Here is a 26,998-nt window from a genome sequence, read left to right as displayed (position 1 = left end):
GTTGCTCTTTCTTATTCCAGCTGAGTTGCTAAACAAAGGTTTCTTTGTTTCCGAGGCATTTACTCGTGGACATTTACATTTAAACTTCACGTGGTCAAGATTCAGATGCAGACAAATCCACAGAAATCTAAAAAAATTCCTTCAGTAGCACCTTAAAGACCAACTAAGTTTTTATTTTGGTATGAGCTTTCGTGTGCATGCACACTTCTTCAGATACACTGAAATAGGAGTCCCCAGGCGCTTATGTAGAGAAGGGGTGGGGAGGGGAGGGGGTATCACTCAGAAGGGTGGTGGAAGTGGGTGATTGACTGACTGATAGCTGTTGATGACCGAAAACGACTGCAAATGGTTTTGCATGAAAAAGCAAGGGTTGAGATGGCTGAAGATCGCTTTATCATGTATAATGAGATAAGAATCCAATGTCTCTGTTCAAACCAGGTCCTGTGAATGATTGGACCGAACAGCAGTAAAACTCATGTGTGTGATTTGGACAGAATAAACAAACGGCCTCTCTAGGGTGCTTTAAAAACACACAACATAAATGCAAAAAATATACTGTCCTAATTTGCTGGTGTCCACATGCAAGCTCTTGCATGTGCATAAGCAGACACATTCATTTCAATGGAAGGGAGAGGAAAGAGCTCAATCTGAAGAGGGGGAGAGGTCCTCTTCAAAGAACATAAAGAGGGAAGCCTTCTTGTGGTCAGCGTATGTACGTGTGAGCATCACAGTCTGCACATATGCAGGCATCAGTTGTCTGGGGTGCTCTTTGATCTTGATAAAGGTAAAGGTAAAGGGACCCCTGACCATCAGGTCCAGTCATGACCGACTCTGGGGTTGCGCGCTCATCTCGCATTATTGGGCGAGGGAGCCGGCGTATAGCTTCCAGGTCATGTGGCCAACATGACAAAGCCGCTTCTGGCAAACCAGAGCAGCACATGGAAACGCCGTTTACCTTCCCGCTGTAGCGGTTCCTATTTATCTACTTGCATTTTGACGTGCTTTCGAACTGCAAGATTGGCAGGAGCTGGGACCAAGCAACGGGAGCTCACCCCGTCACAGGGATTCGAACCGCCGACCTTCTGATCAGCAAGCCCTAGGCTCAGTGGTTTAACCACAGCGCCACCTGGATCTTGATAAGTTGATTTAAATATCACAAGGCCTAGCCACCATAACTGAATATTAATGCTGCCTCGAAAGCATTACAGTAGATTATGGCAAGTTAGAAAACATCGGAGCTGCTGGAATGCTATTTATTTTGATTAACAATGATTTCTGCTGCGTTTCTCTGCATTAAAATAGCTTCCTAATTTGTAATCAAGGTGCCAGGCATAGTTGAGAAAGAATATACCATCCCTCCAGGAGCAGCAAACCCATGGCTGACCCCAGTGAAAAGGGACTAGACATCCACCTGGCTCAAAGAAGACATGAGCACATCTGGGGATTTACCTGCCTGAACCATAGTAAGCCTTAAAACTTTGGATCCTCGAATTTGCATTATACAACACAGGCTTTATTAATGTTTAGGATAACACTGCAACTGATGTAACTGAGTGTACATTACGCAGCAACGGAGTTGTGTTTCGAAATGCATGCTTGCGGACTTACATAACCACCAGCCAATTCACTTGAAGGCAACCAGCATTTTTCTGTGGGTGTAGATTTTGCTATGTCATTTATCCTTCGTACAGTTCTGACTCTCTTAACAAAAGCCATCATTTCTTTCTTTTTCTTTGTACAAAAGGCCCTTTAACTGCAACCTTTTATAAGTTCATCTTTGTCATTCCCTGTTGGTATGTAGTCACAAAGGTTGTTTTGTTCAATTGTTCTGTGAGGCTTGATGTATTCATTCCCATATTTAAGCCTGAGGCCTGGAAGCAATTCTTCTTCTTCTTCTTCTTCTTCTTCTTCTTCTTCTTCTTCTTCTTCTTCTTCTTCTTCTTCTTCTTCTTCTTCTTCTTCTTCTTCTTCTTCTTCTTCTTCTTCCATAATGTTGGGATAAATATAGTCAAATGGCCAGAAGCAGTAGGTCCAGTGCTTTTTTTTCTTTAAAAAATGTTTAGGGGTGCTCTCATTTTCCTACTCATATTGAAATACTGCCCCTCAATGAGGCCAAACTTAGAGTCACAAAATGTTTAGGGGTATGTGTCCCCCTGCATCCCCACAGAAAAAAACCCACTGAGTAGGTCTATTTTGAGTCTTTGTCCTATTAGGTTTCATGGAGCTTAGCTGCTCAGGAAAGGTCAAAGGCCATGCGTAGATTGTCCAACTTTGACACAAACCCACCTCTCTTCCTATATCTTCAGCTTATTCCATTCTCTAATCCCCAGAATGCAATGGTACTGTTCCTGAGGACATTTTTGGGGATGAAGAAAGGGGGATCCAGTCTTGGTAAGAGAAGGAGGGTTTGGTGGCTTGCAAATGGATGATATCAAATCATTTGGAAGAAACAACACTATAGGGGCAATGTTCTTCTTAGAATCACAAGTTTATGAATGCCAATACTTGCATACAACTTAAGAACTCATTATCAAGAAGCAAGAGGGTCATCTAGTGGCCCTTTGCAAGAGGGAGATATGTTGGTACCAAGCCAAGACGTACTTGCAATACATTTTGAGGATAAAATTGCTCGCATTCACCACAATATGGACTCCGTACTTAACGAAGTCCAAACTGTGAAGGCATCCAAAGCAAATGACTTTGGGTCTTCGAGGCTTGAGGCTGTTAACAAAGGTGCTTGGGCAGTCCACCTGTATGCTCAACTCTTTCACTTCCAACAATTCGGTGGTGTCTCAATGGGTCCAGGAGAAGGTAAATGTCTTGTTAAAAGGGGCTTGTACCACTTTCACGAAAAGAATCCATAATTCAACAACCACCACCACTGAAGACCCTAACCCAGTCCCCAAATAAACTATAGGCCAGTGATTGACATTGCACTCAAGCAAGTGGTTGCCATACAACTCCAGAAACAATTGGATGGGACTGGTTTTCTAGATCCACCTTGATCAGGTTTCAGATTTTTTGGGGGGTGGGGTGGAAATGGTCCCATGGGGTGACTTTCACTGGGACAGGGAGAGCATGACCCTGTTGATTCTTTTAGATCTCTCGGCAGCTCCCATGATCACTGTCCATGGTTCCCTTCTGGCGAAACTATTCAATGTGGGTGTTATAGGCATCAATGTATCTAGGCATGAAATCATACCTAGCATGTTAAGAGCTTATTAAAAAGAGTTTTCCTGATACCCAAGGCAGAAATTTAAATCCTCTCACTGTCAGCTTTCTATATGAGCCAGAATTTCTCAGGCAAACATTTCTTTAAATAACCAATTAGCAGCTTTCTTTCTTATTACACACATTACATCACAAACCCTATATTAATAGGGCAACCTTTTTTAAAAGAAAAGGAAAGGAAATGCTCTCTTTTAGCTCAAAACACCAAGCTGCTTCACTTACTGGTGCAGAGTTGTCCCTTGGCCCTCTCGATCGAACCATTCTTCCCAGTACCTCTATCCCGTCAGAAGTAATATTGCCTGCCGCATTGATCATCTTCTCACCCACTTGTTTGCAATCAATCACAACTTTAGCTGTAGTTTTGCTGATGACAACATGCAACTGAGGGAAGAAAATTATGTTAAACACAAACAAACAAACAAACAAAAAGCCCAGGAAGATACGTATAGGTTTTGTTTGTTTTTTTAAATCAATAACAGATACACCTGCTAATTCAGGTTTTGTTTGTTTTTTTTAAATCAATAACAGATACACATGCTAATTCAAGCACTACTTTCGGTAGGGACAAATCAAAACCAGAAAATTCAGAATATTATCACTTATTCTTTTTACATGATCACCCCCCCCCCAATGTCTCATCAAATCTCACCTTATGGAAACTTCCGTAAAATATTTTCTTTATATCAGGTCCTTCAAAAGTGACAGTCTGGAATTCACCTTTGTAGTCGTAATTGAAGAAAGTCAATGTTTTGCCACCATCTGTAGAGCATGAGACAGAACACGTTTCAGAGATATATGCTTATAGTGTTTTTTAAAAGAGGAACATCAACTTAGATACCCCTTTGAGTAATTTATTTTCTTTAAAGGCTTCAACAAAATGATAAAATAGAAAATAGAAGTACCGGTAGGTTATCATAAAAGGGCATGGGAACAATGTACAGGGGTACAAGTTAAAACTTTCTTTTGGGGTGTGGCATGCAATTCAGTGATGACTTCCTTCGTCTCCTTGAATGGGAAGGCAGATTACAAACAAACCAATCAATGAATCAAGGTCCATGAAAAATGCACAATGAACATACTGTCCAAAATAACTCCAACCAGCGGCTCATATTCTTCGTTCAGAATCTCCCAGAGAGCAAACGGTTCCTCGGGCGTTTCAGGGAGTATACGGAAGAGAAACGTAATGGTATAATCTGAAGGAAGTCCCTCTGGGTGTAGATATCTGTAAAAGGAAAATAAGGCTCCAGAAACTGATGTCATCACAGGAAATGGGTTCCTGAAAGCACACCTCCCCACCCCCACCCCAGTAGTAATTGCTCCTATCTTCTTGAATTAGCACTTCTGAGGCAAAAGGAAAGGGAAAGAACTAAAGAGAACTACAGTGGAACCTCGCAATCTGTTCCACGGAGGCGTTTGTAAACAGAGGCATTTGCTCCCCGAAGGCATGCTTTTGCACGTGCGCGAAGCGCCGATAGAATGCTTCTGTGCATGCACGCACTGCAGAGATTGCTTCTGCGCATGCGCGAGCTGTGCAGAAGCGATCTGCGCATCTCATGCCGCGGAACCCGGATGTAAACACTTCCGGGTCCACGGCATTCATAAACAGAGGTAGTTGTAAACCGAGGTTCCACTGTAATTTCAAACTGCTGCTTTTTTTTTACTGTTATGTTTGTTGTTCATTTTTGTGGTTTATATCTTTTATTTGAAAGCCACCTTATGTCTGATTTTATTATATGACAATGCAGGCATACATACATACATACATACATACACACACACACACACACACACACTCAACACGTACATTACCAAAAAGCAAACATAGTTTTCAATGCATTTGTGACATGGCCCTTCGCTGATTATCTGGATGACAAAACCAAAAGGTTGTGGAAAAGAAGACTGCTGCAGATAGGAAGTCTACTCCAGTGAGGTTAGAAAGCAGTGCAATACTCTCACTGGCCTCATTCCAAAACATTTAAACTAGGGAACCTACGGTATTCTCAGTTTTACACATAACCACCTATTTCTCCTTTAAAACTTTTAATTAAATGACCTGGAGGTCTGGCTACAGTAGACTTGCCTCTTCTAGTTAAGCCACCCTCAGGCTGTAAGAAGATGAGTGGCTGACTGCCACAAACTTTTTTTATAATTATATTTGTGATGTCATTTCACACATCTTGAAACTGACATGCAGAGAAGAGTCTAACCACATTGCATCCTTCAGACTTGCTCCCGTGGGGCAATTTCATCTCTTCGGGACAACTCCAGAGGAAGTGGTTTGAGGAGGGCAGCCAAGGGAAGATGTTTAATGCCTTTGCTGAAGTGAAGCCTATGATGCAGGAACCGCATTTCATAGGATTTCATTTCCTCCTCCAGTTACTTGACAGAGACCAACCAGAGAGTTACTGTGAGAGCTATCCACCTTGTGCACAAACTCAGCGAATGAAACATCAAGCACAGTGTTGCGTCCCAGGTAGCATTTGCCGCTGCAGGGTTGAATTTGAACACGTTGCATTACTCTGCAAGCACTGGAACACAGAATCCTAATTTCTGTGCAATCAGGTATGGCCCAAACTCAGTGGCAGTAATTTATTCTCGCATGAATAAAGTAATCTTTTGTCTTGCTCTTACCTCAAAGGCTCAGAGGATCTTTCAAGAGCATGTTTTTAACAAGGAATTAAACATATAAGACGGGGGAGGGAGGCATCTTGTGAAAGGAATAAAGACACTTCTTACAGTCTTTAACTCTCAGCTTGGGCTGTGTGCACATTGCCGACCTGTTTCATTCCGGCTAAGCATGACTTACATTTGCAAAACAACATGGCATGTTCTACAGCAGGGACGGGGATATATTTTGAGCCTGAGGGTCACATTTCCTTGTGAGAAACTTTCCACGGTCTGTTTGCCGGTAGGAGTGTGAGGGACCAGAGGCAAAAGTGGGCAAAGCCAAAGGCAAAAGGACTCTTAACCTTTGTACACTAGGCTATATTTCTGTCACATGAAAGCCGGAGCTTTCTGAACCCCAAAACACACACACCCTCTCCATCCAGGCAAACAAGGAGCATTATTGCAATCACATCTAGTCAAGGAAAAGGAGCCACGCAAGAGCAAGATCTGTAAAGGGTGGGGCCTGAGGAGAGGGAGGGTAGTCTGGGGAGCAGGTGTGTCCTAGGGAGAGTTCTGAAGCTCAGATGGAAAGACCTGGAAGGCCACATTTGGTCCGAGTCCTAAGGTTCCCTACCAATGCAATTTGTTTTGGGCAGAATTCACCTAACCAGACCTGTCTGTGGTAAGCCCTGCACAAAGATTTCTGCTTGTGCAGAAAAACAACCTCACAAGGACTTTTGCGGGGAGTGGATGGTCGTGGAGCACTCCCGTGGACCCCAGGATACTACTACTACTACTACTACTACTACTACTACTACTACTACTGCTAATAATAATAATTTATTTGTATCCCGCCCATCCGGCTGGGTTTCCCCAGCCACTCTGGGCGGCTCCCAACAGAATATTAAAAACACGATAAAACTATCAGACATTAAAAACATCCTTAAACAGGGTTGCTTTCAGATGTACTCTAAAAGTCAGATAGTTGTTTATTTCCTTGACATCTGTTGGGAGGGCATTCCACAGGGTGGGCACCACTACCGAGAAGGCCCTCTGCCTGGTTCCCTGCAACCTCACTTCTTGCAGTGAGGGAACTGCCAGAAGGCCCTCAGAGCTGGACCTCAGTGGGGGTGGAGACGCTCCTTCAGGTGTACTGGGTTGAGGCCATTTAGGGCTTTAAAGGTCAGCACCAACACTTTGAATTGTGCTTGGAAACGTACTGGGAGCCAATGTAGGTCTTTCAGTTACATTGGGATACAGCTTCGTCCCATATGTCTCCTGCATCCCCTGAAATTGGCTCCGGTGTGGGAGCAGGAGAATGCAGAGAACAGTGAACAGGGGGAGGGGGGGAATATTCCATCTGGCAAGCACAAATCATTGTGCAGACAGAACAATTGGAAGCGTGCCATGCTGAACCCACCCTGTAAGTTCCCACTTCTTCCGGCACCGAGTGCCACGTTACAATCTGTGCTCTCCCACAAGCCTTGCCTTTTCTAATCACCACCATTTTCAGAATCTACACATGGGTTGAGTTAGCTTTATCTCTCCACTTAGCAGCATACTTCCCTTCCCAAGTTAAATCCTGCTCTTGGACTCAACTTTCTCTGAAACTCAATATGCTTCTCTCTCGTGTTTTCAACACTCAACCCTCATGCCAGAGTGTGACATACGATGAGGGATTTTAATGAATGCAGATATTTTTTTAAAGGGGCAAGCACGTTGGTTTGGCCAAGGTAAAGATTAATACTGGTAATATTCCAGAGGCAGTCCGGGCAGACTTGCATTACAGGAGAGATGCTTACTGTAAATGTTTGGAAGGAGGATTCTGCCCATGACTTCTTCTTGGGAAGCAAGCAAAAGCTTGGTTCAAGAATAATAACACTCTAGTCAGATGCCCTAATCCAGACAGCTCCAAGAACAGTGCTTCCCACAGACCTTACACTCGACCCCGTCCCCTGCCAATCAAATGACTGACAGGAGGCAGGAATGTGACATCTGGAGAGCTAAGGAAATCCCCTCTCGCCAGTAGTGGAGAGGGAGTGTGCCTCCCAAGCAGATTTTGGAATTGGGACACCTATTTCATAAACAACCAGGTACACTTGGCAGCGGGGGGGGGGGGGGAAGAGAGAGAATTCTATAGATGTAGAGAAACTTGCACATGTGATGGGGGGAAATCTGCACACGAAAACGTATTCTGTTGTGCAGAAGATCTTCCACTTGATTGACTGATAAAGCTGGGAAACCCTGAGCATGTGAATAAGTAACACACAAATAAGTAACTCACTACCATTCTGCATTTTCCTGAACTGCAGTTTCTTCCTATCTTCTCCCCCAAAACACTGCCCTGTTTGCTTAGTGAGATTGCTTCATTTGCATCCATAAAAACCCTCACCTTTTCAGCAGTGAAAACATTTACCACCATGCCCCCAAATAACTTGAAACCTTTGCTATTTTTTGTAATGGTTAAATACCATACAGAGCTTCTGAGATGGGCCCAAAACAGATATTTTGCTCCCTGAGGCAGAAACTCAAATGCCACTCTGTTACTCCAGAGGCTCTTCCAATCATTCAAAGCAGATTTTGGGGGTGCACAATGGGGCTGCAGAGGGAGGAGAGGAATGAACAGCCCCATGGGATCTCACTCACAATTTGTCACTCAAAATCTGAGTTTGAGGTGGATTGCCTCTCTTGCCTAATGGTAGGGCCTGCTCTTATAAATCCTGCATTCAGGCGCAGATTTAGAAAATGTTGCTATGATTTAGGTTCCATGAGATTTGGCTGCAATTATACAACATGTTTTAAGAATACATCTACAGTTCATACTTGGTTGGCTGGGAAACCAAAGCATCCTTATGCAGTCTGTAGCAGGAGTAGGCATTAAATGTTCCAGGCTCCATAGAAACCCCTTCCACTGTTGCAAACTCTTTTTCCACCAAACCAAACATCTCCATCATTTTGAATCCTGAAAAACATAACACATGTCACTGACTTCTCTTAATGTGGCTTGGGAGTGAAAATGACCAAAGATTTATACCACTGCTAAGTTTACTAGTTCCCTGGGAACTTTCACATCACAAAACCCTATAAAATAATGTAAGAAGGTGGTCGTCAACTTGCTCAAGTGTCATATGTTTTAATGGTGCTTGAAAGGTAAAGTGGGAAAGGTTGTCAGCGAATAGTGATTGGAACATGACGTTGCCTGGTGCTGAGTCAGGCCATTGGTTCATGTAGCCCAGTACTGAATTCTTGAATTCTCCTCCTGAAAGCTGCTGAACAAAATGGCAGGAATTGGTGGCAGCAGCAGCATTCATCTGTCTAGAGAGGACAAAGTCAAACCGCTGCATTAGAAGCACTGAAGTGACCTTCTAAGGCGCATAAATAAGCCTGGGTAGTATGTATGGAGGTCCTGGGCAGCCCAGACAAGAAGACCCCTCTCTCAGCCTCGCTAATGCAGTCCAAAGGGAGGCAGAGCAATACATATGGCACCGGCTTGGCTTCAGGAGTTGCTGGAAGCAAGCGTACAAGGTGCCTGACAGGAATTAAACTTTTTTAAATACAAAGCATAAGCTCTAGAAAATGCATGTTTATTTATACTGCTGTAAGTTTAGCAGCAGCATACGGAAATGCCGTTTACCTTCCTGCTGTAGCGGTACCTATTTATCTACTTGCACTTTGACATGTTTTCGAATTGCTAGGTTGGCAGGAGCTAAGACTGAGCAACGGGAGCTCACTCCGTCGCAGGGATTCAAACTGCCAACCTTCTGATCGGCAAGCCCTAGGCTCTGTGGTTTAACCCACAGCGCCACCCACATCCCACCTGCTCTGGTTCGCCAGAAGCGGCTTTGTCATGCTGGCCACATGACCTGGAAGCTGTACGCTGGCTCCCTCAGCCAATAATGCGAGATGAGCGCCGCAACCCCAGAGTCGGTCACGACTGGACCTAATGGTCAGTGGTCCCTTTACCTTTACCTTTAAGTTTAGCAGTAGCAGCAGAAAACCATGGAAAAAAACAGATTTGCAATAGAATCATTATGGTCTTTCCTAGCTCGGGTTCTTCAATGGGGTTTGTGCATACTGTAAGAGGCCAGCTTGGCCCCGAGAATGAAGTATTTAGGTTGGAGACTTTGTTCCAAGGTGCTTAGTCTTCCCGAACTCTCCTATGTGACCCTGACCAATCATTGACTGCATTCGGTGTAATGATAAACTATAGTTTATTGGTGCAGGAATGATTCTCATGCTCATGTTCTCTCCCTTCCCTGCTCCTGCACTGTAGCTCTAAAAAGGTTGGAAGATTTCAGTTCCGTCTTCAATTAGCCCCAGTTTAGTATTACATCTGAACCCTGACTGTGACTAACTCTTGACTATGATTTATTGAAAGAAGACAGCTTCAAAGTGGGCTTGTTTCAGTAAACTATAGTTTAACTACCAGTTTGATCAGTTTTGGACAGGGCGCTAAATTGCAACTAGTCAAACGTAGAAGCAAAAGCTTCTGATCTCTTCAATCCCTTGTCAAAGGGGAAGAGAGGAGAGAGGAAGAGAGGAGAGAAGAGAGAAGAGAGCCCAAGGTTTGCCCAGACACGTTCAGGCAACCATCAGACATAAATCATTACGCTCAATGAAGCTGCTGCTGTCTCTCACCATCAGAGCCCAGCAGTAATTTCCTCACTAGATTTGTTGCAAGGTGAAGTCCTGTATTGTGTGTGTGTGTGTGTGTGTTTAATGCCATGAATGATTGACATGGCCCTGGCAGAGTGCGCCAGACAGTCTCATTATGTGACTGCCCCTTTTAACAGTTGAACAATAAACCTTCCCAGAGCAGTAGTATTTTAAATGTATTTTTAATCTTTTGTTGGAAGCCGCCCAGAGTGGCTGGGGAAACCCAGCCAGATAGGTGGGGTATAAATAATAAAGGTAAAGGGACCCCTGACCGTTAAGTCCAGTCGCGGACGACTCTGGGGTTGTGGCGCTCATCTCGCTTTACTGGTTGAAGGAGCCGACGTTAGTCCGCAGACAGCTTCCAGGTCATGTGGCCAGCATGACAAAGCTGCTTCTGGTGAACCAGAGCAGTGCATGGAAACACCATTTACCTTCCCGCCGGAGCAGTACCTATTTATCTACTTGCACTTGACGTGCTTTCAAACTGCTAGGTGGGCAGGAGCTGGGACCGGACAATGGGAGCTCACCCCGTTGCAGGGATTCGAACCGCCGACCTTCCAATCGGCAAGCCCTAGGCTCAGTGGTTTAGACCACAGCACCACCCGCATCCCATGGTATAAATTATTATTAAGTTAGTAGTAGTAGGCATGTCAGTTAGGGAAGTATCTGCAAATGAGAAATATAATCCTTTAAACCAGGCACCCCCAAACTTTGGCCCTCCAGATGTTTTGGACTAAAATTCCCATCTTCCCCGACCACTGGTCCTGTTAGCTAGGGATCACGGGAGTTGTAGGCCAAAACATCTGGAGGGCCACAGTTTGGGGATGCCTGCTTTAAACAATTATTGTAACAGAAGATGAAGAGTCCAAGGGAGTGTTAGGGAAGCAGATACAGTGAGGTCTGCTCCAGGCAGTCCCTCCCCACTCCCAATTTCACGTGTTTAAATTTGTGCTTTAAGTTTGTAAGCCACCTTCAGTGCCTTGGCAGGAAGGCAATACAGAAATGTAAATGAAGGAAGGAAGAAGGAATGTATAGAAATACTATACCTGCTAGGCTGTTGCCATCTTTATAAACCAATGGGCAAGCTGCAAAAAGGAAGAAGAGAATATCTTTAAGCCTCGAAAGAGAGAGAAAAATTGTTGGCTACACGACATATTTCTAAATGGAAACCAAAATCTGTGCTATGAGATCAATAGACACCAGGACCTTGATGTGCAGTTTGGCACTGTAAGAACACATGCACGCACACACACACACACACACACACACACACACACCAATGAACATCTAACTTCCAGTAAACAATGATAATTTTACACTGTTGGCTTTAACTTCAGTCCGCAATATGTTAAAGTATTGTTTTTAAATTGGTTTTTAGCTACGGTAATTGTATTATTGTGATTCACTCTGGGCTCCCTTTGGGGAGGAAGGGTGGATTATAAATTTTAATTAAGGAGCAATAAAAAATAGCAAGTGCTATGAGGAACCTCTGTTTTCATTTTAGTCCCCGTTAACTGTGGAAAAACAGTGCCTCAGAAACATTCCAGGGCTGTAGTTGTCATGACTCCCTCCTCACCTTCAGGTTCAGACGAGGAGGGAGATGAGAAGGTATGGGGGGGGAGGGAGGAGCAGGTGAAACCCTCCCCTCCCTCTGATAAACATTGTTGAGAGTCCCGGCTGCTCCTTCCTCTCCTCCTGTGGCAGAGAGAGAGCTGTTGGAGTCCGGGCATGGCTCCAAGCCGCTGCCTGGGGTGACCGCACAGGACTCAGTTGGAGAAGTGGGTCTGACACTCTCTCCTCAGACAAGGCAACGCCTCTGGAGAAGGAAGGAGATGCTCCCACCCAAACATTGTGCCCAATTGCATCCCATGGGAACAGAGATTCTCTCACATAAGGGCTTTGCCCCAGCCTAGGTTTAAAGGTTGACAGGTGAGCATGAAAAAAGTTGTAGCCTGTGCAGCCTTGACACTGAGATCCAGCTCCGAGAGCCTTCTGGCGGTTCCCTCCCTATGAGAAGTGAAGTTACAGGGAACCAGGCAGAGGGCCTTCTGGGTAGTGGCACCCAGTGGCGGAGGAAGCCTCTCCGGCACCCGGGGTGGGGCACACCGCCCAACAGCATGTGCAGCAGCCTGTACGGAAGGTGTGCGCACACCCTCGGCCACTCTACAGCTAGGGAGGGGAGGCAGCGGGCCATCTTGTCACCCCCGGGTGGCACCCAGAGTGCGGTGCCCCCCGCCCCCTTCGTACGCTCCTGGTGGCACCCGCCCTGTAGAATGCCCTCCCGTTGGATGTCAAGGAGATAAGCAACTGTCTGACTTTTAGAAGGCACCTGAAGGCATCCCTGTTTAGGGAAGCTTTTAATGTTTGATGTTTTATTATTCTTTTATATTTGTTGGAAGCCGCCCAGGGTGGCTGGGGCAACCCAGTCAGATGGGCTGGGTACAAATAATAAAATTGTTGTTGTTGTTATCACTGATCTTGGACTCGGGAACCTCAACACGTGCTCCTAGACCAGGCTCTTCTCTGCCAACCCTATGCCTTGTGAGAGCTCTGAGACCGAATCCTGCTGCCAATAAAGGCCACTTCCTTACTTACAAGTAAGAGCATCTGCTGTCATGTTTTGGAGCCAGGGCAGTGAGTGTGGAAGCAACCCTAATCTGAAATGTGACAGGAAGCACATTCTGCTACATGGGTTTGATTGCAAAAAGGATCGCAGAAAAGGTGAAGTACATAATTGTTCAGCGGCTTTTCCTTCGAATGCACAGAGTTCAACTGTTAAGTATCATACTGCAGGAGTATCATACACTACCACAGTTAGCAAAGCATCGTTTTTATATGCTATTTGGGCAATAAACAGAAGCATATAAAAAAATGAAGTCTTAATCGCTGACTTGCTGATGCTGTCTCGCAGACAAAAGTGATCAGTTCATCTTCAATCTTCTTAAAGGCATCAAAGTCGTCCACAAAGAAGACATGCCTGTCGCTAGGCTTGCTGCCAATGTTAACCAGTTCTGAATAATCAGCATCTGCTACTCCAATGGCAAATATACTGAACCCTAGGTTGGAGGGAGAAAAAAACACAAAAAGCCTCAGATGCAACAACCGTTCCTCTTGCTAATCTTTTAACTAAACGCAGTACAGAAAAATAAAACCAGTTTTCTCCATCGCGCACCAGAAGGCACAATTTCACTCCTCCACCCCAATAAACATCATCAGATTACTCTTTCAGCACTTTCATAAAAGGACTCTCCCTTTAGCCAGCCAAGAAAAAGGAATTCTCTCCCTTCAACCAGCCAAGTTTATTTTAGGAACAGAAACTACGTAGTGTGTCCAACAGACAAAGAAGCACACAGATTAATTTCCCCCTTTTTTTCTTTCAATAACGTATGACCTAATTCTAACACTTGCTTTGCCAACACACCAGTCCTGCAAGTTAGGGTGTCTTGACCATTGTGCCAACACAATGCAACAGACTAGGGGCTTGAAACCATTGGTGCACAATTTTAATTTATTTTTAGTTTGGTGGATGCTAGTTTAATGGCCCATGCCCCAGATACAGAAACTTCTGCATCAAAGAAGAGAAAGAGACCTGAGACTCCAATAATTGCAGTATCTTCCGCATTTTATCCCACACTAGCAAAAACCACTGATACGGTGAGAAAGCTCATTTGACTCTCTCTACCTGACTTTTATGAGAACACCTATAAAAGTGGTTAGTGGATGGTTGAAGAGTCTGCATATATCAGCATAAGAGAAGCCAGAGAGAGAGAGAGAGAGAGAGAGAGAGAGAGAGAGAGAGAGAGAGAGAGAGAGAGGCAATTATGTGCCTTGCAAATTACTTCCTTTTAAAACATACATCAAGCAAACCAATCACTACTTTGTCACTTGCTTTTAAATTTTGTATTTTATGAAAGGCCTCCTGAGACAGTTAAGTTGGAACAGGTAATTCATAAGAAAATGGCCATTTACCATCAATATCAGAGGGAAGATGGGCAACAGAAGCCGATTGCATTCATGTCCTGCTTGGGGACATACCTGCCAAGTCTGTCACGGAGAAATCCGGGATCGGTAGACGCAACTTCCGGTGTCACTTTGCCCATCTATGGGCACCAAAAATGGCCAGCGCCAGCACCGGAAGTTGCATCTACGCACTTCCGGACATGCGTAGACGTGACTTCCGGTGCCAGCGCCGGCCATTTTTGGTGCCCATAGATGGGCAAAGCGACACCAGAAAAATGGCCGCTGACAGGATCCAAAATAAGGGAGATTAATGGGAGAGGAGCTGAAACGGGAGACCGCCAGGAAATGGTAAGGAAAAATGGGGGTTTCCTGGGAAATACGGGGTACTTGACAGCTATGCTTGGGGAGTTTGGTCTGATTCAGGTGAGCTTATCTTATGTCCCTATGTTCTTACCATCTAGCTGCATCTCTCTGGCGACTTTGTTCACATCATCCTGTGATCTCCCATCTGTGATCACTACCAAAACCTTTGGGATCCCCTTTCTGGTCCCTGAATCAATAGTAAATAAGGCCTGTTGAGCATGTTTAATTGCCTTGCCTGTAAAGAAGAAGAAGAAAAAGAGAGTAACATAAACAGCGTGCAGAAGTGTATTTATTTAATTTCTACCTCAACTTTCTCCACAAAAAGCAGGGCCCCGACGACCCCCTTTGTTGAAATCAGCAATGACAAAATCTACCTGGCAATGTAGCTCACCTGTTTTGGTATTCCCTCCCTTGTATGCTATTTGCTGGATGGCCTCCAGAAGTGTTTCTTTCGTTCGGTAGGCATTCAGTTTAAATTCGGTCCTGGGATCATCACTGAACTGAGCAATGGCCACCTGCATAGAAAAGACATCTCACTCATTTATGGCAGACACAGCAGGGGCAAGTGAAAGCTGGTTGGGATCCACACTCTCAGACACACTTACACCTCCCAGGTAGCGGTAAATTTTTGAAGTTTCGGAGGCTCATCATGAGAGCCACCACAGCGACACCTCCAAGGAGAGTCCCAAAATGCAGGCAGCTGTGTAGATCCATTGTTATACAAAGATCAGTAGTATATAATACCAAAGATATTGGGATCAGCATAACTTCAAACTTAGACATAGTTTCCTGCCAGTAAGCTCCACTGCCCTTAGTGGTGTTTACATCTGGCTGCATAAGTTCAGCTTGTAGAACACACAGAGCTTTGCGTGGCAACGTCCCTCTCCCGCCCACCCCCCATGGAAATAATGACATGTGACACATCAAATAAGGTTAATGGGCCACAACCTTATTGGTTACGGATGTTGAGCGGTATTGGCTTAGGCATTGGACCCTAGCCGTCTATATCTGACCCCAGCCTGTGTGCTGGGAGTCCGGGAAGGATTAACCACCAGCCAAGAAGCCCAGTGATGCACATTGACTAGGAACTCCCCCTGGGGTCACCGATAGGCCCTAACCTCCTTAGGCTTCAGACAGGGCCACACACACCAGAATCCTTTAACGGAATGGCCCTCCATTTGCGGGGCAGGTGATGGCGCTACCTCCCCTCCTCACTTCCAAAGTAATATTCCAATGCCTAACCGCCAAACCAAGAGTTGTTACGGATTGCTACGAGATAGGCGAAAAACCAAATGGCTGGTGCCAATTTGCCAAGTGGAAAAATTCCTACCAGGCCCCTCAACGGCGACCAACCAAGGTCCATAGCAAGGGCAAAGGAAAAGATGTAGAGGGTGGGTGGGCGGGAAAACCGATGCAGCTGATGAGCGGGGGTAAAGAGTGGGGATTCCTGCCCATGCCCTGCTTAAATAGCAGGGGTGTCAAACTCAAATTCATCGGGGGCCGCATCAGCAGTTTTGTCACCCTCAAAGGGTCGGTTGTATCTGTAGGACTATGTGTCCACTCTTTATTATCATAAATTATTGTCACTGCATTCAATTATTACTGTTTTTGTAATAATGTAAGTAATAACTAACATAGTCAGAATAATGGCAAGTAGATATTCAAATGTACAATTATTGTACAATTTATTGAAAAATGATTTTTGGTAACTGCACTGGGTGGTGGAGGCTCGCTAGGGTTTCATGCAGGAGCTTTGCAGAGCTACTGGTACCTGGAGATGCTGGGGTCCTTCTGCATGCAGGACAGATGTTCTGCCAGTGAGCCACCACCCTTCACCAAAGGGACTGGCTGAGGTTGACTCACTGGAGCTGTTCTCCTGGTCTCAGGGTTTAAGGGCCAGAAGTATAAAGCAGCATCCTATGTTTCTGAGGAGAGGGAGAGGGAGGGGAGGGGAGGGAGGAAGGAAGGAAGAAAAGAGGGAGTGCGAGGGAGAGAGGAAGGAAGGAAAGAAAGAGGGGAGAGAAAGAAGAGCAGGAAATAAGGAAGGGAATAAAGAAGGAAAGAAAAAGAAAGAGAGAAGACAGAGATAAAGAAGGAAGGAAGGAGAGGGAAAGAAAGAATAAGAATGAAGGAGAGGAAGAAAGATGGGAAGGACGGAAGGAAGAAAGGAAGGAAGTAAGGAAGGAAGAAAGAAAAGAGGGAGCAGGAGGGAGAGAGGAAGGAAAGAGGGGAGAGAAAAAAGAGTAGGAAATGAGGAAGGGAATAAAGAAGGAAAGAAAAAGAAAGAGGGAGAGAAGACAGAGATAAAGAAGGAAGGAAGGAGAGGGAAAGAAAGAATACGAACGAGAGAGAGGAAGGAAGAAAGGGAAGGGGGGTCGCCGCCTTGATTCAGCGCCAGAAAAGAGTGCAAAGGGACCCAGGGGCAAAAAGCATTTCCCGTGCAGTGTGAGGCAGCGGGTGTCCGTTTTAGGAGACGTGCGTAAAGCCTCAGAGTTGCACGTTCGTGAGGCTGAGCCGCTGCTGAGCTCACGTTCATTAGGCTGAGCCGTGGCAGGCGGAGGAGGAGGCGGCGGCAAGAGGAGGAGGAGGAGGAGGCTTGCCGGGTCGGTGTCCGTCAGCGCCGTACGGAGAGTCCCGAGCCTCTGGGACGCAGCAGTGCTCTGTAGCACTTTGAATCCTCCTCCTCCACCACACGGCACTGCTGGGTGCTTTGTCTGTGCTTCAGCAGCAGCAGCAGCAGCAGCCGTTTCCAGGCGCCGAGCCATGGCAGCAGGAGAAGGATTCAAAGTGCTACAGAGCACTGCTGCGTCCCAGAGGCTCGGGACTCTCCGTGCGGCGCTGCTGGGCGCTGACCCGGCAAGCTGCCTCCTCCTTCTCCTGCTGTGGCTCGGGGTGCTCCACACAGCGCTGCTCGGGCCGCCTTTCTACCCCCCCAGGCCCCAGCTGTTTGTCGGCGCTTTGTCGGCGCGGCGCTTCAGCAGCAAGGTCCCACTGCTGGGTCCCGCTGGCTGGGGTGCTCGGCGGGCCACATGACGAGGTCTGGCGGGCCGGATTTGGCCCCCGGGCCTTGTGTTTGACACTCGTGGCGTAGGACATGCAAGCGGCGCGGATGGTAATCCGCCCTATCGCACAGGGGCTGAGGACCCAGCCCCTGCACGCATGGCGGGGTCGTGACTGCCCGCAATCCAACCTCCTCTTCTTGGCGGAAGTGGCTTTAATAAAAGATCTTCAGCTAGTTGAAATGCAGCCTCTGCTTGACTATTTCTCTTGTTCCTTCTGTGCTAATCTATCACAAACAAACTGGAAAGCCTCATTATCAGTGCCAAAGGAAGGAGGGCATATCAGTTACCATGGTACTCTGGCAGATAACATAACCATTCTCATAGCTGCCAAGTCTCCTGTATTCCCCGGGAAACCCCCATTTTTCCAGCCGTTTCCCGCTGGCAGCCCAGATTTTTAAAAATCCTGTAAATCCCCCGGATTCTTACTGGCCTGGGGAGGCTCCTTCTGCTCATGTCTGGAGTTTCTGGACATGCGCAGAAGTGATTTCTGGCACTGCGGCCATTTTGGAAATGGAAAGAGCATGCGTAGAAGCGACTTCCGGTGCTGCTCTGCCCAGTTCCAAAATGGCCACAGCACGACTTCCAGTGCCGATCCCGGATTTTTCAATCTGGGAGTTGGCACCTATGCATTCTTGGTCTGCAAAATCCCAGGAGATGTGTTCCCCTGCACTGCACTGCTGCCCTCAAGATCTCTATAACTTGCACCAGAGGCAAGAAGGACCAAGTGTCAAACCCAACCTGCTCACTTCCTGCTTGGGTCATGAGAAACGCGGACACCAGACTCCTCTTCTCTCATGTGTCCACCTCTCTAAAGACCACCATCTAGTCAAAGAAGAATGAAACAGTGGCAAGTGGGAGGTAAACTGAATGGGCATTTTCACTGAACCCTCCTCCCTTGAACAGAAGTGGCCAGTATAGCTTACAGCTGCTCTCTACGATACTTTGTTCATCAATGGGTCTCACCGAATCCTGTGTAGAAAAAGGGGCTTAGTCCTCCCAGTAGGCGCTATGTGAACACCTGCCATCTCCCAGTCGTGTTGAAGTCAGCTTGTGTGGCCCACTTTGAAGACCACAGCAAGCCTTCAAATTTCAACAGACCTGCTCGGAAGTGTGCTATGCAAAAAAAAATAACCTACGTCATAAACTTGCAGGCGGGTGTGTTTGGAATTGAGCTGTTAGGGGCATTTCAGTAACACAGTGAGTCTCTGTAGAGGAATTAATGACACTCTGGAATATAAATATTTACAGATCTAAAGAAAGATCCCACCGCATGCATTTCAAAAGCATTCGCCATAATACTGCATTTTGATTCATACCATTCCAAGCCTCCTTTTAATTAAATCTTTGCTCACATTTTGATTCCTGTTAATTTTTTCTCACATTCACTCACTCACCTGAGTTCCATCAGGGCCAATCTTATCAAGAGCTCCCACAGTGCTGTACAGGAAGCCAATTATTTTGTTGAAATTGTCATCGCCGATACTCCATGAGCCATCCACCAAAAAGACAAGGTCTGCCTTCGCGGCTTTGCAAACTAAAGACATACAAAGTACTTTGGAATCAAAAAAGATAGCAGGTTTCCCATTCTAAAGTGATGCCTCTCCTCCTTGACATGTGTAAACCTGCCTATGGAACCCAATAAATATTAGGATCTCACTGAGTAGCTATGAGCTCTACCCTGGAAGGGGGGGGAAACAGCTTTCAAAATAGAATAATCGTTAAAAAAATCAATGCATCGTTCACACCCGTTACTCTGCTACAGAAAGAGCTTACCTTCCTTTGCAGGAGGAATTGTAGGTTGTGGAGTGGTGGTTGAAGGAGTTGGTGGTGGTTGGGTTGGGAACGGCACTAGAAACAGGAAAAAAAGAACAGTAAGAGGAAGCTTGACTGTGTAAGCCAGTTAATTGTGAAAGCATTGCTGGGATGTTGGGAGAATGCAGAAAATGTGAATATTTTGTTACATGCACAGCTCACAAAAGTATATTGTACTGAGCCCAGAATATGGCTTGCTGAGAATCTCAGCTTTCATCTGTTTCAAAAAGGAGTTGCTAGCCGTCATGGTTGCAAAGATTTGCCTGAAAATCTGGAAGACCTCACAGACCATATCCACTGGCAAAGTCTAAATGCATATAATTTCACTGATGAAATAGAACTTGCGGTGCTCCTTCCAGTTCATATTGCAGGGTTGGTGCAGTCTTTAGCACCACACAGGCATTTGAGTCAAGTTTAAGATTATGAAGGAAGGTGAGAGCAAATTGAAACTTACCGCAAACAATCAATACACATCCCTAAGGCAGAGGGTAGGAAATGGGCGTTTGGAGGGGGGAATTTAATCAATATTAGATATGCATAATATTAGACCCAAACACACACCTGTCTTCTTTGTGTCAAAGTCAGGGCAGGGCTGTACTGAAGTGTTTTTCCAGCAGTCCAGAATCCCCGTGATCTTGAATCTCCCGGACATGGTGAAATACCATAGCTCAATATAGTAGAGCAGCCTTTCTCAACCTTGGATCCTCAGATGTGGTTGGACTACAACCCCCATCACCCGTAGCTTGCAGGACCCGTGGTCAAGGATGATGGGAGTCGTAGTCCAACAACACATATGGACCCAAGGTTGAGAAAGGCTGTAGTAGAGCATCTGCTTGGAATGTGCAGTGGCCCAAATCTCAGTCCCTTGGTAGGAAAAGCATGTCCCCCATCTGAAACCATGGACAGCTTCTGCCACAACACTCAGCCAGGTGGATGAATGAATGGACTGTCCTGGTAAAAGGCAGTTTCTGTGTTGGAACTGAAGGCTTGGGGTGCAACAGGTAAAAGGTCCTGCTATGCTGACTAGGCAAAAGTCAAAACGCCCAGTTCCTAGTGCCTATACCAGGCCTAGCCAATCCAGAGGCTACATATGGCCTGCCAATCACAGAGGTTAGTGATGGATCCTTCTGTGTCTGAAGAAGGCAGCCATGGAGTCCCTGATGCAATTGTATCAGATAACAGTGCCAAGTTTAGGAAATCAGGTGTGAAGGAGGTCAGTGGATTTGTCTGATGACGGCAAAATGAACCAAATTCCAATGGTATGTATACTTACAAGTGGTCTCCATTATGCTAACAGCAGGTCCCTCTATTTCTTGAAGCTGCGTATGGATGCTGATTTTGTATTCTGTACCAGGAACGAGTTCAAAGAAGCAATGCCTAGGAGTTCCTCCACCAAGTAATGCTTCCCCCTGTGTCCCATCTGAAATTAGAAATGGAGCTATTTAAAGATAAGGACTTTGGTCTAAAATAAAAGTAACACAATGAAGTGAAGCACAGCAAATCATCCTCCTCCTCCTCCTCCTCCTCACATTGGGGATTCTATTAGCTGGTAATGCTAAACCAAACTATGACTTAGCAAGAATGTGCAATCGTGCATGCTCCTAGAGAGAACGCAACTGCTTTTCTCTCTCTCCAGTCCTGCTGCTGCCGCACTGCTGTGAGCTAAGGCATGGTTTGACTTAACATTTTATCTGAACCTGGGACTATGGTTTGTTTGATTCCAGACAAACCAAAAGCTATAACCAAGGAGGTCTGGGGGGAGGAGTACATTCTCATGATCTTTTCTCCAGGAATCTTCACGTTCCATGCAAGGCGGGTCACTTTCATGAGAGTTAATCTTTGTTTAAGTTTCGCTATAATATGGTAAAGGTAAAGGGACCCCTGACCGTTAGGTCCAGTCGTGACCGACTCTGGGGTTGTGGCGCTCATCTCGCGTTATTGGCTGAGGGAGCCGGCGTACAGCTTCCAGGTCATGTGGCCAGCATGACAAAGCCGCTTCTGGCGAACCAGAGCAGCACACGGAAACGCCATTTACCTTCCCGCTGTAGCAGTACCTGTTTATCTACTTGCACTTTGGCGTGCTTTCGAACTGCTAGGTTGGCAGGAGCTGGGACCGAGCAACGGGAGCTCACTCCGTTGCGGGGATTCGAACCGCCGACCTTCTGATCGGCAAGCCCTAGGCTCTGTGGTTTAACCCACAGCACCACCCGCGTCCCTATAATATGATAAGTGGGTATTAATCATGAATCAGGCAACATAGTATCTTAGTAGTTGACAGGTGTTATGGCATCACACTGATGCTATGCCCTTATGACTTACCAAGAGGTGATTCGATCACAACCCTGTATGCTGTTGCATGTCTTTGAAGTTGCCACTGAGCGCAGATACTTGTCATGCGGACTTGATAAGCACTCAGATTTGTCACTCCCAAGTACACTGAAATGGGATAAAAAAAAAAACGTCATTTCTTTAGATGCAGAATCTACTTGTCGTTGATTTAAAATTTGGGTTTTCTCACACTTGTCTGTCTTGTTTGTTATTAATATTGTTCTGTACGTTTTGCTTTTATGTACCTTAAACTTGAAGAACGAACATCATGCTGAAGAGCAAGCAAAACATTTCCTTCAGTGGTTGGAATTCAAGGCTAAGGTTACCAATGAAATATGGCCAGTGGAGATTAGAAATTGGATAACAAGAAGTTGAGGGTTCTTACATGTTTTGGCTACGCTGGCTAAAGCATCGCTGAATCCCGTTGAGTAGGAAGCAAATACTTTAACGCTGTATTCAGTTCCACTGAGCAAATTCAAAATAAGGATTGTGCTGATATCATCTCCCACAAACGTCTCCAGGGCTGGTCCAGGGACTGTAGAAAGCGAGAGGAATGTAAATGACTTAGGCAGGGAAATACAGCTTGAAGATACTGCAAAATTTCGGTTTACAAACTTAATCCGTTCTGAAAGTCCGTTCTTAAACCAAAACCGTTCCTAAACCAAGGCGCGCTTTCCCTAATGAGGCCTCCTGCCTCCGGTGCACTGAATCGTTCGTAAACAGGGCTGCTTTTAAACTGAAGTAAGTAGAAAAAAATTGTAAGTTGAATCCCATAGGAATGCATTGGGAGAAAAAAATCCTAAGTCGAAGCAACCCTATCTAAAAATTCGTAAGTAGAAAAAATCCTATCTAAACCGCATCCAAGATGGCGGATGGAGCTCCATTCGTAAGTAGAAACATTCGTAAGTAGAGGTACCACTGTACTAACTTCTGATCACATAAAATCATGCTCATTCTTAGAATGAAATATTCTTCTAACCAACTTTATTCCAGTTTACAAAACACACACACACAAACCCGGCTAGCTTCTTAAATGGAATTCTTATTTGTCAAGAGTGACTTGAGCATAAATAACCTTGGACTAGTTGACAGTAGATAAGATGGTATACCTCTGTCTGGACTGCAGTTGGGAATTTGCATGACTAAGCACTCCCCCGTTATAAAAAATAAAAATCCCTGCATGCAGAAAGCTAGCATGTTAGGAAAAAGCACTCTGGCCCAACATCTTCCTGAAATGCTAGTTTTCTATGGCCAGGAATCCTTTTTCCGTGGACAGTCAGACTGAATGTGGGATCTTCTCAGGATGGAATTATTGTAGCACAGGTCTACCACCTTATCTTGTGAGAACAATACCTAGGCGAGTGGCATTCACACACCTGATTTAACATATTTACCACACATTTTAATAAACTACATAAGCAACCATTTTAGACACTCACTGTTCACAGGTTTATATACAATCCTGTATCCCATGGTGGGAGACGGAGGGGCATCCCAGCTAATCCGCAATCGGTTGTACCATTCGTCAGAGACCCGGAGATTTTGAGGAGCAAACAGGGGCACTGCAAAATGAAAACGTATTACAAACGAAATGGTTCTCAGTACATCCTGGAGAGGCAGGGCATGCTTAAAAAAGGGACAGTTGCTTATATTTCAACTTTTGCAGGAAGAGAAACCTTTGTACTCACAAGTTTTCCCTGGAGCTGACAGACTGACACCTTCCCCGTCAGAATAGATGGGGGTAACCATAACTTTATATTCAGTGTCTGAGAGCAAAGGCTGAAGAAGCAAACTGTTTTGCCTTGCAGGGACCATTACCTAGTCAGGGAAAACAAAACAAAAAGAGCTATGATTAACTTCTGTATTTCACATCTGTTTCAGAGCTTCTCAAGCCACAGGACCACTTTAGGTGATTAAACCTCCTCTGCACCGGTGGACTAGCTTCTAGATAAAGAAAAGCCATGTACATCCATGCACAGTGGTACCTCGGGTTAAGAACTTTATTTGTTCTGGAGGTCTGTTCTTAACCTGAAACTGTTCTTAACTTGAGGTACCACTTTAGCTAATGGGGCCTCCTGTTGCCGCCGTGCCGCCACCGCACGATTTCTGTTCTCATCCTGAGGTAAAGTTATTAACCCAAGGTACTATTTCTGGGTTAGCGGAGTCTGTAACCTGAAGCGTCTGTAACCTGAAGCGTCTGTCACCCGAGGTACCACTGTACACTCTCCAACGTGAAAATGCCGATGCTGTGTGGGTTTGTCATACAATGCAGGCCATGACTTCTGAATTTAACTGCAACACATGCAAGATTATCATGCACAAAGGCATGCACGATGTAGATAGTAACATCCAGTGGTGCCTCCGGGAAGGTTCCCCAGACTCTGAGCCTTCATTTTAAAAAAAGTAAGTCGAGCCTAGGCTGGATAGCTCCGTCGGTTAGATTGTAATGCTGATAATGCCAAGGTTGCAGGTTTGATATCTGTATGGGATAGCTGCATATTCCTGCATGATGACTAGATGATCCTGTGGGATGTGTTACTACTAGCAGTCAAGTACAACATTTTCCTGTTGCCTAGAACGGACACACAGGGGAACGTGGCTCCAGAGAGGAAGGACTTCCTGTCATACCTGCTCTGGAGCTTCCTCCCCCTGTGTGTGAACAGGTAGATGGACGTGACCCTAGCTGACCAGGTCTTGGCATTTGAGGAGGGACGCAGGTGGCGCTGTGGTCTAAACCACTGAGCCTAGGGCTTGCTGATTGGAAGGTCAATGGTTCGAAGCCCCATGACAGGGTGAGCTCCCGTTGCTCGGTCCCAGCTCCTGCCAACCTAGCAGTTTTAAAGCACGCCCAAAAGGTACTGCTCCGGCAGGAAGGTAAACAGCGTTTCCATGCGCTGCTCTGGTTTTGCCAGTAGCGGCTTAGTCATGCTGTCCACATGACCCGGAAGCTGTCTGTGGACAAACGTCAGCTCCCTCAGCCAGTAAAGCGAGATGAGAGCCGCAACCCCAGAGTCGTCTGTGACTGGACGTAACGGTCAGGGGTCCCTTTACTTTTACCTTTATTATTTATACCCCGCCTATCTGGCTGGGTTTCCCCAGCCACTCTGGGCGGCTTCCAACAAAAGATTACTTGTACTTGCTCTCCTTCATCCTTTGCTATCCTGCCAATTTTTTTGCTGCTTCGTCCCTTGCTATCCTGCCAATTTTTTGCTGCTGAAACTGCAAAATAATACATGCGCTGATGACATTGTAAGCATGCAAGTATCTATAAACTCACAAGCCACACAAGCATAATTATGTGTGAGATATAACTCAGGGCGTCTGCTAGCATTTAGCCATTGTAGGATAAGTCATTTGCCTCCTTGTTATGAAAACTAAGACTCTAAATTGAGCCATACAGAAAAGTCATACCAACCGTTCTTACCGCTTCCTCACCCCGATCACCATCAGCGGTGAGGTATGTCACCCTGAACTGACGAACGTTGTAGTCCGAAATGTCCCATTTGACTCTCAAGCTTGAGGTAGTTTCGTCGTCTATGACGAGATTTCTTATTCCTGTTCGAAAGACTGAAATGATATCAAACATGTGTTTGTTTTCAAAATCTTTTTTAAAAACTGAATTTTATTAATGTCACAGAGAGTTTGGGGGCCGCACAATACCATAGTTGTCTAGCTCAGGAAGATACTACAGTAAAATACAATAATTAAGAAACATTATAAAACCATTGCAGTGCAAACATTTCCATATAAGTAACCAGTGGGGTACAGATTCAGGTTTTAAGATCACAGGTTCTAAAAATCTAAGTGGATAATGAGGTACTAGGACCAAAAAAATCCATAAAGAATGGACCGGATGAGCCTCTCTGAGGAGACTTTCCCATAACTGGGGTGCCAACCCCGATAAGACTTTCTCCCTAAGAGCCATCAGCCACACTTCACTTGCAGGGCCTCTGAAGAGAATTTTAAGTTAGAGGTGGGGATATGTGAGGAAAATTCACCTTCTGAAAATCTGTTTGAAACATATTGGCATGCTTCCCTTCCCTTCCCTTTCCCTTTTTTACTTTTGCCAAAAAACAAACAGGCCCAATAATATTGAGGACAAAAATTTGCTGTACAAATATTTACGATATTTTTCATCTTCAAATAAAAAAATATTTTGTACCTGCTGTTGTAGGCCGGAAAGTTGTGGTACTAGTCGTGGTTATGGTGGTCATTTCAGTAGTTGTTACTTCAACTGAAAGAAACAGCATGATATGGAACCTTTCATACGAAACATCATTTTAGCAATTGCATCTTCATGCCAGTCGCATACAGTTATCTACTGGCTGTGGAAATATGGGAACATTTTAGTGAATTCAACCAGGGCCGTCTTTACCCGGGGGTGCAAGGGGTGCGGGGCACCTGGGCTCCGAATTCTGAGGGGGGCCAGGCGCCTGCCACTGAAGCCGCCTAAGTGTATCGCATTGAGCTGTTATGTGGCAGTGGGGTCGGCGGCACGCTTGACACGACTGATCTCGCACCGCTTGTCTGGCAGTGGCAGACAAGCGGTGCGAGTCAAAGGTGCCGCTGACCCCGAGTGAAACATTGCAAATTGTGTTTTAATTTCATCACTTACAGTTCGAATTCGTTTAGAGAAATCGTTAATGCTGCTGCAGGGAGAGCTCTCTGGAAAGTCTCCCTCACCAAAACCGGGAGGAGGGGGAGTGACAGGAAAGAGGGGGAGACAGACAGAAAGAGAACGCGCCTATCTAGCGACGGGAGCGCGCACAGGCTCTGGAACCTTCCCAAGAAGAACTCATATAGGCGCGCTTGCAAGGGCCCTCCCAGTTCCTCTAGAAATAAGGTTGCTCCCACAATGAAAGGTTGCCCAAGATGGCTCTCCCACGCACGCGCACAATGCCCCCCCGTCTCATCTTTCAGACCCCTCCCTAAGACCATAAGTGCATGCGTGGAGTCTTTAAACTGACTCCCAATGTGTT

General features: G+C 45.7%; 1 protein-coding gene across 6 annotated transcripts in view; it reads right to left on the bottom strand.

Annotated features, from left to right (window-relative positions):
* COL14A1 (collagen type XIV alpha 1 chain) overlaps positions 1 to 26,998 on the bottom strand; it is a 121,862-nt gene that overhangs the window by 30,113 nt on the left and 64,751 nt on the right. For 4 of the 6 annotated variants that reach the window (XM_088675874.1, XM_060277650.2, XM_035126180.3 and 1 more), the window contains 17 exons: positions 26,182 to 26,253; positions 25,435 to 25,586; positions 23,708 to 23,837; positions 23,459 to 23,581; positions 22,405 to 22,554; positions 22,011 to 22,127; positions 20,965 to 21,111; positions 19,653 to 19,727; positions 19,274 to 19,413; positions 15,209 to 15,332; positions 14,909 to 15,052; positions 13,386 to 13,550; positions 11,541 to 11,579; positions 8,662 to 8,800; positions 4,311 to 4,453; positions 3,881 to 3,990; positions 3,454 to 3,612 (listed from right to left, as the gene is read on the bottom strand). In XM_088675874.1, the coding sequence (XP_088532000.1) occupies positions 3,454 to 3,612; positions 3,881 to 3,990; positions 4,311 to 4,453; positions 8,662 to 8,800; positions 11,541 to 11,579; positions 13,386 to 13,550; positions 14,909 to 15,052; positions 15,209 to 15,332; positions 19,274 to 19,413; positions 19,653 to 19,727; positions 20,965 to 21,111; positions 22,011 to 22,127; positions 22,405 to 22,554; positions 23,459 to 23,581; positions 23,708 to 23,837; positions 25,435 to 25,586; positions 26,182 to 26,253 (2,129 nt within the window). The remainder of the gene's footprint in view (positions 1 to 3,453; positions 3,613 to 3,880; positions 3,991 to 4,310; positions 4,454 to 8,661; positions 8,801 to 11,540; positions 11,580 to 13,385; positions 13,551 to 14,908; positions 15,053 to 15,208; positions 15,333 to 19,273; positions 19,414 to 19,652; positions 19,728 to 20,964; positions 21,112 to 22,010; positions 22,128 to 22,404; positions 22,555 to 23,458; positions 23,582 to 23,707; positions 23,838 to 25,434; positions 25,587 to 26,181; positions 26,254 to 26,998) is intronic. The other 2 variants (XM_035126181.3, XM_088675875.1) reach the window with 1 other exon arrangement.

This window comes from Zootoca vivipara, chromosome 8 (assembly GCF_965207765.1).
Source record: "Zootoca vivipara chromosome 8, rZooViv2.hap1.1, whole genome shotgun sequence".
In the NCBI taxonomy this organism is placed as follows: domain Eukaryota; kingdom Metazoa; phylum Chordata; class Lepidosauria; order Squamata; family Lacertidae; genus Zootoca; species Zootoca vivipara.
The sequence above is the reverse complement of the archived record's forward strand: the minus strand, read 5'-3'. Positions and strand labels throughout refer to the sequence as shown.